The 14,220-nt window shown below is 40.1% G+C and overlaps 1 protein-coding gene across 4 annotated transcripts in view; it reads right to left on the reverse strand.

Moving 5' to 3' along the window:
* DOP1B (DOP1 leucine zipper like protein B) overlaps positions 1 to 14,220 on the reverse strand; it is a 49,894-nt gene extending 35,674 nt beyond the window's left edge. The window contains exons 1-5 of one of the 4 annotated variants that reach the window (XM_084504216.1): positions 14,202 to 14,220; positions 13,394 to 13,753; positions 7,632 to 7,806; positions 1,308 to 1,489; positions 1,049 to 1,219 (exon numbers count right to left, since the gene is read on the reverse strand). In XM_084504216.1, the coding sequence (XP_084360342.1) occupies positions 1,049 to 1,219; positions 1,308 to 1,489; positions 7,632 to 7,769 (491 nt within the window). In that variant the 5' untranslated portion in view covers positions 7,770 to 7,806; positions 13,394 to 13,753; positions 14,202 to 14,220. Of the gene's footprint in view, positions 1 to 1,048; positions 1,220 to 1,307; positions 1,490 to 7,631; positions 7,807 to 9,941; positions 10,134 to 13,393; positions 13,754 to 14,201 lie in introns of those variants that run through there. The other 3 variants (XM_084504218.1, XM_084504217.1, XM_084504215.1) reach the window with 3 other exon arrangements.

Raw genomic sequence — 14,220 nt, forward strand, 5'->3', positions numbered from 1 at the left:
ACCAGTGCTACTGGAATGAGGAAAACTATATATCATCACTGTGTCTCATAAGCCTGCCTGACAAAAAGCACATACTAAAATTTATCTTTCTACAGCAGATGTATAAGAGGTATACACGTGTCCACAGATCTGGAGTTGCCAACTGAATGCTATTCACCAAGCTGAGAACACATGCCATCTATTCTTAGCTGCTCCAGCGACTGATACAAGTCTTCAGTTTAAAAATTGTTTCTAAGAGGAAGTATTAGATGTAGAACTGTTTTATCAACCGTAGTGTATGTAGTTTACCATTCAAAAAGGGCAGAGAGCAGCCAACACATCCAGATTGGAAACACAGAAGGAAGTGCAATGTTTAGTGACATTGCACATAAACATAAACAAATGCAATGTTTAGTGACTGTTTAAGCAAAGAAATATCTGAATGAAACCTACAGTAGTTGAACTCTTATAAGATCTTACAAAACAGCTCCTGTAACTGAAATAAAACCATTACACAAATGGGTGCTCTTCTCAGCACGCTTATTGATCCTGACTTTATCATACCAAATGTCATTGTCATTACTGCCAGGGGCACCTGGGAATAAGTGAGATTATTTTTTCCTCAACAGATCCTGGAAGGGTTGCTTATGTTTTCAGAACCTGAGGGTAAGTATCTACTATAGGAAGACTGAAAAGAAGATACAATTCAGGTGCTCTCTCATGTTACAACATTTAAATAGAATTTCCCACAGAGCAGTGGTTTGGAGAGTCAGGTTAATTATTCAGGAGTTTGGAAGAGTTTTTAAAAATGCTTTTTCATTCTCTTCTCTCAACACATCTATTTTTAGCCCTCCTTTTCCTCTTCTGTCCTTTCCTCCTCCTGACATGAAAACAGAAGGGGAAAGGGTTTTTAATGCTATTCATTGCATCTTTCAAGGACTCCTCATTCTTCGACCCTTAGAAGCCCTTTATCAAACCTCTTTACATTGATAGCCAAAAGAAATTCCTTGAGAATTCCCTAAGAAAGCAAAACACTGTGTATTACTTTTAAATTAATGTTAGTTCTCACCTGTCATAAATTTCTGACCCTTCTTCCAGTCCAGGCAGCAGTCCAATTACAAAGGCTTGAAGACCAGGCAGGAGGGACTTTTGGAGAGGAAGAAAATATTTCTCATATAAACCAAGAAGAACAGGCCTCACTGACATTGCTGCATTTGCCAGAAGAGGAAACAAACCAGAGCTATTAAAAAAAAAAAAAAAGAATAAAAATTTAATTTAGTCAATTAAAAGAGGCTGTGAAATGCATAAGCCTTTACAGAGAAGCTTACCTGTACAAGAATAAGTCCTTGGCAAGCCATTTTGTCCCAATTATTTTAAAGATTATTTCATAAGTTTCTAGTGCCTTTAAATGTACTCCACTAGGTAGTGCTGGATGCAAACACTGAGATAATCTTTTACTGATGATCAGACGCCTTGGCAACAGAGAATACTTCAGGTTACTCTGAAGAGCCTGTGGCAGAAAGGAGATTAGAATGAACAGCTGTAACATTAAAGATGATATATAATATAAATGTATTTCAAAGGTTTTCTATTAGCAAACTGAGAACTAAATAACATATTCAAGAGTTTTCTCCCATAAATGCAGTTTGTTACACTTAACCAGCAATTGAGTTTCCGTATAAATTAGTCATGAATAACAGAGAAAAGTCTGGTCTTGCTGTCCCTAGAAACTGGAACTGGAAGTCAAATGAGGGGACAGGGACAGTGTTCCCTTACCCTATCTCCAATAATAGCGGGGAAGTGACAAGAGGAGTCTGGCAATAACATAAGAATTAAATAACCGTCTTTCCTCATAAATCAACATTTCACTTATAGCTGAAATAAACAACCCTTCCACCAATGCAGGCATGGTTAGATGGGACAATAGCATCTTTGATGTTACTTATAATCCTGTGTGGCTATATTCAGTAAGCTTTAGTAACTATAGCCACTGTACAGATGTGTAAGTAAAAAAAACTTCAGGATAGGAAATAATTAAGTATTGCAGACAGGCCAGGTCTCAGGAAAAACAAGCTGTATCACTTCTCTTTGGAAAGATTACACTTTTCCTCAAATGATGCATGCATTTCAGCAGGGTAATTAAATGTGCTTCTGCAATTGAGAAAGAGATGATTAAATAAAGAGGTAGCAAGTAAATGCTACTTCAGCCTTTGATCACCATCTGCTAAGGCAAACAAGTGTTTTACTGCAGGTCGGAATTTGGGATGTTTTCAGGATTAGGCAAACTCTTGACTCTCCCAAAGGGTAAGCCACAGTTTTATTCTGTGCAGCTGCTTTAAACTCGATGTTCATCTACCATGCCTGAAAAAAGGTTTTGAAAAACCAATGGACAAATAAGCTAAACTCAATTAAACTCAATTAAAAAAATAGTTCAGCAATGACCACAGCATTCATTTGAACACTGAATCCTGAATACTCATATCAGTAAGATGAGTATCAGCATGAGTATATGAGTATCAGCAGTAAGAGACAGAACCCATCATATTGACAAGTGTGTGCAGTGTATCATTTAAGACTTTGCAGTAGATGGCCATGAGAAGTTAGAATCCACGACACTACCATTGCATTTTATCTCCCATTTGCCGCCCTGCCTATGCTGAGAGACCAGTCGTTACGGAAGAATTTCTAGTAAATACACTTCATTCAAGAAGAGAGAGGCTGTGAGTCTGTAACTACAGTAAAACAGAAAGAAACGTCACACCACTCTGAAATACATACAGTACAAATGCCATTCGGAGCCAATTCATTTCCCTTCTTCTCCACAAGGAGATCTGCATTTTAATAGGTATTAAAAACTAGAATTGAAGAATACAGCAGAATTTCACACATGAAATTGAAACAAGTTATATTTGTGGAATTATCTTCATACTTGAGAGGGAGAAAAGAATACTTAATATGTTGTTGTCTTGCAGCAACTTCAAAACCAGGTTGAAAGCTGGACTTTGAAACATTCTGTTTATATTGGTTGGTATATATTTGCCCACACCCTCTGTATATACAAAATAAGGTAATTACAAAAAATATGCTAGTGGTAAATATTTTCTCCCCGACCTTAAGATCGAACAAATACCATCTTAATATTCTACCAGGCAAAATTTAATATTATCTAGGTAGAAAACAGCAGATGGATAGCTCTCCTCACGGGCTTGGGAACTGACGTGTACCATTCACCCATTCTTTCGATTCTTGTGAGCTTGATTTGATGGTATTCAGCTACATATGGGCTGAAGCCCACCCACTTTTTTCTCCTTTTCTCCAACTGCCTTCCACGTTAGCAGTTATGATGGCAGAAGTGTTAGATGTCACTGGCACTCCTACTAAGAGTTGGCTGGAGAAGCCTGGACTGTCAGCAAGCACTCCACACAAAGTAAGATCATCACAGGGTTTGGTTTTCATAGATCAGTGAGAAACCAACAATCCCAGAAAACCAAGAAGCATTTGACCTCCCACTGGCTTTTAAAATAAGGATTTTTTTCCTGGCGTACTGAACAGAATGAGACATACAAAACAATGACTTGTGTCCATGTGCATATCCAGATTGCAACTTTTTCAAGGTTCTTTTTCTTTATGGCTGACCAGAGAATATATTATGCACACATAAGATTTTCTAATGCATAAGCATGCTTATAGTTTCTTTGAACATGAGATATAAAGGATAGAAAGGAAAGACTATTTACTCTTTGTGACAGTGTATACACATGACCTAAAGCACTAAACAAACGCAGGCACACATACACAAACAGGAGTATTTTTGTATCCATGTTTACTGTTTTAAGAAAACCTGCACTGCTTTATAGAACCACTAGAGATCAGTTTGCTCAATTTGTCTAGACATAAAATAAATAAGCAAATCAAGTAAATATTTCTATTCACCTAACTAGAATTCTAGAAAAATGCAGCATGTACATCCATCTGTAAGATTATCTTCAATCAGGAGATACTCTTAAGTCAACACTAGTTGGGAGGGGATAAAGGAGAGCCTATGATTCCATTTTCCACTGATCCATATTCCAAATAAGTATGAAAAAAAAAAAAATCTAAACAGAGCTCCAGCTTCTACTAAAATAGCAGTGTGAAGTTCAAAGACTGTAGTGAGGAAACTAAACTGGGAGCTGGAGTTATATCAAAAGAAGAAAAAAAAAAGACATATCCCCAGTCCCGCACACTGTGTTTGTGCACTGGGTGTGAAGTTTCATAAAGCTATTACAAGGCAAAGCTTCCTTTCTTGAAGATACAAGGCTTGTCTTCAACAGAAGGCAAGTGGTGCTCGTGTTTGCAGCTCAGCCAACGGCTGTCATAAAGGCACGGCAGTCACACTCCTCATATGAAGTAACTGGTGTAATTAATGGCTGTGCTCACAGGCTCTGCATTTCAGAAGAATCCTTTTCTTCCCTCCCCTCAAGAACAGACATATTGTAGGATTAAACATTACTACTGAAATAACACTTGTGTAGCAGCAATGGTTTTTGTAGTTTCTTCCCCCTTTCCCTCTACTCTGTTTGAATTCAGAATAGAGCTACAAGCATTTTGGATATTAAAAAAAATAATAATAAAAATTAAAAGCATCTCTTTCACAGGCAGGCCTGCATATGTTGAGCTACCACCTATTTCTAGGTTAGGGAAAAAGAAAGAAAAGCCCTAGAAATTTCTTCTATCAAAGAGATTTTGCAGAGCTGTATACAGTTGTATCCTATTACAACGTTGGAACAAGCCAGCAAAATCCACAACAGCACAATCCCATTTAGCTCTAAAACAATTGTGGATGCAGCAATCTGTGCTGAAGATCTGAAAACCTTAACCACAAAACAGTGTTTTCCAAACATATGCAAATTTGCAAAAATAATAATAAAAGAATAGTTCGAAGCTGTATCCATGAATAGTAATGAGAAGAGAATAACCCCACTCTTGAAGCATGAAGTAGCTTAGGCTGCAGCTACTAAAGGAGTTGTTTATGTAACTAGAGATAGGACTCATCACCATAATGTGGGATAACACACACTATACAAATTTAAAACCAAAACTCTCCCCTACAAGCTCAGAGTGTAGCTTAAGTAAGATAGCAACTTTCACCAATGCTAGCTTTTGTTAAAAGAAGTTTCCCTCCGACTTTCATTCAGGCTTACACTTGGTACCTGCAATTCTGTTCAAATGCTGCAGGGGAGATTCACCTGATATAACCCTAAATGTCTAGGTCAGCTAAAAAACACGTGCAAAACTGCAGTAATTCACCTCAGGTTCCCTATAGAGTCAGTGAGGAACACAGGCAGTTTTAGGACAGGACTCATCTGGCCTACTTTAAAGAGCAAGAGGTGAGTCACAACTAACTAAAAACCTTTCTTTCTCTCCCTGCCTGCCAATGATTCAAAGTAAAGCTGTCCACAGCAGAGATAGACAAAGTTAGATAAGGTTCATCTCTCTCAAATGGCAAAACACAATCTTTTGAGAGATCTACGAACTGACCGCTCTGGCTGATCATTCAGACTGAAGCTGACCAGTTTCTCTGCTGCTTCTGTGGTTCTAAAAGTCATCATGAAACAGAATTTTGATTGAGAGAAGCAACAGAGAAGCTGCGAAAAGAACCTTTAGTTTAACCTTAGTAGGCAAGGCTAAATAGGTAACAGAAAACAGTACCACGGCCGTCTCTGTTCACCGAAAGTAACAGCATCAGGAGCTCCAAGATCACTTTTTTAGTCGTGGCCAAAAGCATCTGGATCTGCTCCCTCCGTTCTTTACCCTCACCTTTAAGTAGGAAGAGACCGCACTGATTCTTCCAGCCCTTGCATTGAAAGAGTGATTCTACTGAACTTCTATGACAGTAACTGGGATGTGGATGTCTGCTTGTGAGACTCAATAGAACAAAGTAACTGTTGAAGCCTACCTATAGGAGAAAAAGCCTCAGAAAATATTACAAGTACATAAGCAAAAACACCCACAATTAAAGTCGGCAATACAAAGATCCTTATAAAGCTTATGCTTATAAAAGCATGAAAAGTCCTCCCAGAACTCCTCGACTTACTCCTCTTCACTCTCTCGCTTTCCATTTTCATGTTTGCTTAGCAATAGGCATCACTGCTCTCCGGTTACTGACACCCAGGTTCACATGCAGCGTTAAAAAATGTTTTTAAAGACATTTTTATCACTAAAATAATGATAGTCTACTTCCTCCTCCCCACTTTCTCACTGCTCATTCATTTTTGGGTTATAAGAAACCAACTGCAGATGAAATTAGGCTCTTTACGTTAGAACCCTCTACAAACAGAACTCACCAACAATATTTATGTTTTAGATCATAATAGATCAAGCAATCATAGAATTTAAGAGAATAGCTATCGACGCCTTATTTCACAATCTTCCTTCTGGTGGCACATTCCCCTGACTTATCTGTTGTCATCCCTATTTTCAGATAACAGGCAGAAGCAGATGAACACTGGGGCTGATTGCTCTACCAACTCTTATGCTCCTAAGACGATTAAGTCCACAAAATACCACAGCAGATGGACTGATGTAACAGCTAAAAGCCTTCTTGCTTGGCTTCTGCTGTGCTGCTATGTGTTTTGGCAATTCTGTACCTGCATAAGAGTTTTGGATCGGTGTTAATCAGTTGCAGTGTATTTACCTAAGTCATGATAAAAGGTCGAAGCCGAATTCTTGACTTAGGTATGTAATCTCTAACCCTAAGTCTGATTTTCCCTTTCCAGAGAAGCATTCTGAAGGCCTCAGCGGGAATCACAGAGTGAAGGCAGAAACAGTGAAGGCAGAAACATTACTCCTATTGACAGCAAATCCAGCTTCTCTCCACAAAGAGGGAAGAACTTGGCTTGCCCTTTAAAAAACCTTCGATTTGGACTCTCCTCCCCTTTGAAAACTGTAAAATTAAGGTTTAGCAACAACAGCAAAATCATGTGGGGCATCTGTTCTAACAACAGATGCTGCCTTATGAATTCTGCAAGTTGTCTCCTCCCATCCCTGTTTACTTGATGACGCAACTACTCTTGCTCCGTGTACACTCACGACAAGCGTTATGTTAAAATAGACCAAATGGGACACAAATAACATACACCTCATTCCTTGGCAAGAGAAGACACACTTCCTAGGCGTTTTCCTGTACAAGTCTTTTTCTTTCTCCCTGTATCCAGCCATATTTTCCATGGTCATACAAAACGCACCAGCAAATCAGTTATTTCCCCAAATACAATGATGTGGTCAACTAAGCGTGATCTTTAAATATGAATTTTGACTCAGAAGCTATGCTAAAATCTTTGAGCTTTTGTCCTACATAAAGCATTACTTATCTGCTCTAGACTGCTCTAATTTAACCAACATCCTGAAGATTTTTTTAAGGTAAAATCTAAATTAGGCTTAAACTGTATAAAGGAAACAAACACCATTCAAATGAAACCTATGCTGATTTTACCAGATTTTCTCATATTCATATAAAAGATTCTGATTCAGTGGCTTCCATTACCCCTTCCTATATGAAAGAGTATTTCTTGAATGATTTTTCAATTTTGCTATGTACTGTAAGTTACAGAAAATTTAATAACAATACAAAGACAATAAATCAATGAAAAAAGATTCCTGTAACACCATACCTTGTTGAGTTTGCCAAGGGAAGATATAAGATCTGCCCATTCACTTGATGATTCAAAGTTTCTCAAAGCTTTCTCAATTGCTGAAGAATAATTTCTGTATCTATAATCGCCAAGTAACTCCTGCTCTTCTGGATCCATCTTCAGTTCTCATATCAAGGTGAAATTTCCTGGTAAACTAAAATATGTACATAGTTACAAAGAGGAAAAGGAAACTTAAGATCTGTCAAACCAAAAATAATCGTAAGATAACAATAGATAAATAGAAACACTGACAGATTGCAACGAACTGGTCATCTGATCAAGTTGCAACATGAAGCCAAAAAGCATTTTACAAGCATGACTTCAACTCTCCACTGCCTGTTTTTGTGGTTTTGCAGTCACATTTTTCTATTTATGAAACATGTTTTTTTCCTTCCATGCACGTGGAACTGTCACACAATAAAAAAAAAGGAAAGGAAAGTATAAAAGTCTCATTGTAAACAGGCTGAGAAGCGGTTAGGGAGACATACATAGCTTTCATAACTTATCTGGGCAGTGTTTTGAAACATTAACTGTAGCAGTGGAACGTGAAACATCTCATATCCAAATATGAATTTTCAGGGGCCTCCTGGCTCATAGCAGAAGGATCCCTCAGAACTCAGCATCTCTACTCGTCAGCAGCCGATGTAAAATTTGAGGTGTTGTGCAGGACTGTCAAGCCATGCGCTCAGGTCTTCCTATAGCTCACCAAAATGTATTCACATGCTTTTACAGAGTGAAAAAACGAGTTTTACAGGCCTGATTTCTTCATATTCTGTAATGCATTTAGGTTAAAAAAATAAATAAAGCAAACGAAACCTGGTTTAGAACAAAAGGAAATGGGCCTGGTTGCATTTTACATACTATAAATCATATCTGCACTCCTATGTTAGCCATGACAGCAGTTCTCCTGACAGACAATATCGCAATAATCTCTTAGACAAATGCTTAGGTTTAAGGATGGTAGGCTTAGGTCCACCCGTGCTATATCACTGACAGAAAAGTAAATGAAGTCCTATTCAGAAACATTTTATGTTTCTGAAAGGTATCTTCATTCAGTTCCCTACTGATAGGTCACAGAAATAAGTCTGAGTAATCTACACCCTTAAAAAAAAACACAACAACAAACATAAAACAACAACAAAAAAAAATGAGCAACTGTGTATTGTCCTTAAACTTTAACAAACAACAATAACTGCATTGAGATAACATTTTGGTAGCAAACTCTCAGAAACAGAAAAATGCCAGCTGATGCACATGATTTTAAAGGCAGGTTTTACCTTTGATAGTGCCCTGATAGTAGGGTTCTGTCATTGCTAATACATCCAATTCACATTGTCCAACCTAAAACCACCTCTATAAAAAAAAAATAATTATATATATATATATATATATATATATATTATTATAGCAATGCTACGAAGACCATGTGCTGCCTTTTTTTTTTTTTCTTTCCCCACCACGGTAAAGATTTTAAAAGCTTCTGTTTTCACCAGGATGTATGCACTACTTCTCGCAGCAGGGAGATTACAAAAACAAACAAAACCTATTTCCCTCTGCTCTTGTAAGCACCTTAACCATTGGACTGCGTTCTTGCTGCCTAAAAGCAAGCAGGAGCTAGGAAGCACTGCAGAAGCTCCGTGCAAGCCAGGAGTACCTCCAGCTTCATAAATAACGCGTCTGCCCAGACCATTCAGAATCCTGCAGCCACTTTGCTGCCAAAACACATCCAGTTTCTCCATTTCTTAATGGTAAATAAAGGCAGGGATCGACTAACTGAAGAGGAATCAATCCCATTATCGACAGCACTTAAGGATGATCTAAATATTCTGTGATAGTCGCGCCTGAAGCATTCTCAGAGCATTAAAACCTGGTCTATTGAATAGAGTCTAGATTGAGCTTGAGGGTAAAACAGAAGGTACTGCTCAAGAGGGAAAAAAATAATAATGGTAAGACTTCAACTGGGGGGAAAAGAATTTATTTGGACACTTGGCTCTGACAAAAGGGCAGCACGGCGGCAGGCTGCCATCCCCAGCAGCAGCGATGGGCTGGGTGACTGGACGCACACCAGCAAGCTTTGGAAAACCCAACCATGCCCATGCCCCACAGATGATGGAAGGTTTATTTTTTAAAGCAGCAGGTCGCTGACAGGTAGCGTCTCCCCAAACCCGGGGGACAACGCGACCCCCGCGCGAAGCCGGGCCGCCAACGGCCCCCGTCACGTAATGGCGGCCGCCGCGCGACGCACCCCCCGCGCCCCCTCCCCACGAGCCGTTCCCGCCACGCCGCTACCTGGGGTCCCGCGGTGCGGGCGCGGCGCGGTCCTGGCGCGACGTGTCCCGGGCGGCCGGGGGGCGGGGCCACGCAGTCCCTATGGCAACGCGGGGGAACCGCCCGGCCCCGCCCGCTTCGGAAGCCCGGGAGATACCATTGAATGGAGCACGGGGGGGATGTGGTGGTAGATGGGTGTGGGAGGGCTCCGGGTGGCCCTCGACACACGGAGGCAGCTTTTGTCTCTACTCGCTTTTAATTCACTGGGGAAGACTGCCTGCTGCGTGGGTCGGTGAGCGCTACAGAGGGTTATCTCCTCCCCTGTCCCCCCCCCGGTGAGGGGAATGGTACATCCCAGCGTCTCCCCTTCTTCCAGCGCTCCGGGGGGGAGGCGCTCCCAAAATGGCGGTTGGTGGCGGTGTGAGGCGGGGAGGGGGCAGCTCGGACCTCTGCCCGCTGCCTTTTCAAAAGGCTCAAAAGAAAGTCGATATGCACGGCTTCTAGTACTCACGGTGAAAAAATAAACTGGCATAATACCTATGGAAAATAAATCACGTGATCCTGCCAGACAAGGATTTATATGCTGTGTGTTATATGTGTTTATATATACTATTTAACCTCCGTGCGCATGTGTGTCGAGACGGAATGTAATCCTGGCAGTTAAAGTAGTTGAAAATTTCAAGGAACATCCACCTGCCTGCTCAGTTACTCCAGATAGAATAGCATTTGTGGCTTTTAAGATTATGATACTGTTTCAGCAATGATCTCCAGTAAATTTCATGTTAATGCACTCTCAAATTTTCTTCAGACCACCTGCCTTTCCTCTTCCTCGATTTTAGTAGTATAATTTGACATGTTCATCTAGCAAATAAAAGCAACATCTAAGGGCAGTTCATGAGACTGCTTCGTGCACATGCTAGAAGAATGGAAGCAAGGTGTGGTGGCAGGAAAGCTTCCATGTGTGCTTTTAATCCCCGATTGTGTACATCACCATCTCTTCAAAGCTAAAAGGTTTAAAGCACTGCTGGCCATGCGTTATCTCACTAAAATCTTGGCAATTGTTCACAAGCTTTGATACAGCCCATGTGGCAATTGCACATTCCATCCATTTGGGAAGTAAGCATCTGCTGACAGTGCTATGGTTGGTATGTATGCATGAAGCACTGCATAACCACAGATAAAGGCGTGACTTGACAAAACACTAAAATATATTGCAGTGATCTACAGCATTATTACAGATCTGCTACAGTTTCTCAATACATTATCAGAAATGGGGTGGTAGTAGAGTGTATGCAAAAGCAAGTTCTAAACTCATTTGAGGCACCCTCCCAATCCAATAAACTAACTTGTTGGTCATTTGAATACAACAGTTTTCCTTTGATATAGATGGCAGTAGATACATTCAGTACCATGGGCATCAACATAGCTTGTCTTTTTAAATGACAATGCCATCAATTTAAGCTTCAATTTCTCAATTTTATTTTTTTGTACCTTTCAAACTTTCAAACTTAGTGTAGCTTCATTCCTGGTAATGAAATTCAGTGCTTCTGAATATGTGCCTGACTGAGCAAAGAACTCATATTTTTGATGATGTTCTTAACACATGACATTTCTGTCCCAGAATACAGCGTGTCACTTAGAATATTTTAAAATTAGCTTCTGAGGGTTTGCTATCATTTTAAAAGTTCTTTTTCCCCTGCAAATTTGTCTTACTTGGCTGCACCAGTTGCATGTGGGTAGGCAACTACGTTCATTTCATTAAGATTTCTACCCAACTTTTGAACCCATTTGCCATTTTGGCCACAAGACAGAGGTCTTCTGGAATTTAAAAGAAATGGGCAGGCAGAGGAAAGAGATCCCCCGGGGTTCCTGTTGTGGCAGCAGCGGCTGTGTCAGATAAGCTACAGGCAGGCACAAGTCTCCTGATAAGGCGACAGAAGTGCTCAGCCTGGTGGTGAGTTTTGATCAGAGCGTGCACCAAAATCAACCAGACTCCAGACCAACCCACCTCCTTAGCTCTGGTGCTTACAAACCTGCTGGTTGTTTAAATCATGTAAAAAATAACTCTGAATGTTTTTTGTTTGTTTGTTTGTTTTATCGGAGGCTATGCTAATTCAAAGCCTGCCTATTGTACTACTGTTCAGTACTTTTATCGGGAAAAGCCATAAATCAATTTGTTGTATGCAGAAATGCCCATGATAACTCCTGACCCTTGGAACTGGATCAAGCAGTAGATTTACTGATGTAATCACCTCTGGAGATGGCTGGGATGCCTTTCAATCTAATGAACATCACTTTAACCTTCATATGATGTTGACATAAATCTCTTTGGTTCATACTGGAAAAGTCTACTCCAAGGGTATATCACCTATCAGATTTTTTAATAGAAATATCTCTCACAATTTAAAGTCTTAAATTTCTACAATGAAAATATACAGCTTTCTTATTATTTACTGAGGGAAATTTAACAAGTTGCTTGTTTTCAGTATTTAATCTCCTTAGCAAGAAGTAAACAAATGTATTCAGAAATAAAAACAGAGCCACTACTGCCATTTGTCCTCTTACATACTGCATAACTCCAATCAAACAAAACAGGCAATACCCATCAGATCAGGGTGTCTGAGTGTGGGTGCGTACGTGAAGACAGCAAGGGAAGGATTTTAAGAATACAGAGTAACTGTGACTCTACATGGTGAGCAGGAACCAAAGACAACAATCATGACTGGAAAATGTGTAGTTGGGTACATTCTTTCAGGTCTAAGTGCTATGGGTAGCTAACTTTGTGGAGCAATCTACAGACAATCTAAAGGACCACAATGTTGTCCGTCTGATGGTTCCTTTTTTTGTCAGCTCCAAATGAAATCTTTACACAATAAAAATGAAAACTGAAAAATTTAAACAATGTAAAACATTATTATTGTCCTTTTGCTTTTTTCATTGTTTGAGACAAAAAGCCACAAACGTTTTGTACTAATGTTAGACTGGCATTTCAAGTATATTCTGCATTTAAAGGTTTTAAGTAATGCTGAAGGGCATATACAATCTAAATTTTCTTCACACATTTTCAGCCTGAAAGGAACATTCAAAGTCTGGTGCTGCCTATATGTTGATTCATACTACTCTAAGTGTTGGGTTAAATTAAAATTATCTGTGGACATAAAATTTAGAGTTCTTTTCATCTTCATTTTTTATAAAGGAAAACACTTAAATGAAATTTTAAGGAAACAACTTGTTAAGCTAGGTATATTTTTTCGTATTTTTATGTAAACTGACCTCAACCTCTCTAGGCATGTCTGCAGTGCAGTTTTAAAAACCAAACACACTGCACTGCAACCATAATGGATACAAAGGTGTGGTCCACACTACAGTCATCAGTGTCACAGAAGATTCAGATAGAAATTATCTGTCTGTAATCCACTTCAGAGTCATAAAGGTTTAGAGTAGGCCAGACTCCTTACTGGTTGCCCCCATACCTTTAAGGGTCACTGGCTTTCCAAAGCAAAGCTCTGCCAAACAGCAACCCTTTGGAAGTGACGGCTCCGTTATTAATCAGCATACTTGGATGTCTGTAACTTCTCCTTCAGACAGTCCCAGGGGCCTTGCACGCTGTCTATATCCAGCTGATAGGGAAGCAGGCAGAGCTTCCATTCCCAATTTTGCTACCGCTGCCTGACTGCATCCTGCGCAAGCCGTGGCATTACCAAGGAACTGCTCCCACTGAGCTCTCACAATTGTGAAACCAATTCCTCTATTGTCCCATGTCACTCCAGTTACTACATTGCCAGGCATTTTCTTTGGCTAATAAATTCCAAAGTAAAAATGGTAGTGACGTGCTGTAAAAACAAAAACAGTAAATCACGTGTAAAGGGTTTGTATAGTAGAACAGGTCATTATTTTATCCCTTTCCTAACCCTTAAATTTTAAACACTCAACAAGCGTGCCAGAACCTGAAAGCAACAAAACACTTCACACATAATGGACGTGGGAGAGAAGCAGGGAAGCAGCCTAAAAAAGAAATAAATAAAAAAACGAAATGATGGTTGAACAATGCAAGCCCTGTCCAAAGGCCCAGCCTGCCACGCACGTTGTACAGCCTGTCCTCTCCTTCTGCTCCTGGCAAACAGCCCTGCCCTGGACGCCTGCCCTGCACAGTCCCAGCTCTGTTCTCAGGACAAGGCCCTCACACCGTTACCACAGGGGGCTGTGCGTCTCCTGCCTTCCTGCTGCCGATCCCTGCTGTGAACAAGCAGTATTTTCTGCCTCATTACTTCCACAACACACCTGTTCCCACCTCCTGCCG

The sequence above is a fragment of the Aythya ferina genome (assembly GCF_964211825.1).
Source record: "Aythya ferina genome assembly, chromosome: 1".
NCBI lineage: Eukaryota > Metazoa > Chordata > Aves > Anseriformes > Anatidae > Aythya > Aythya ferina.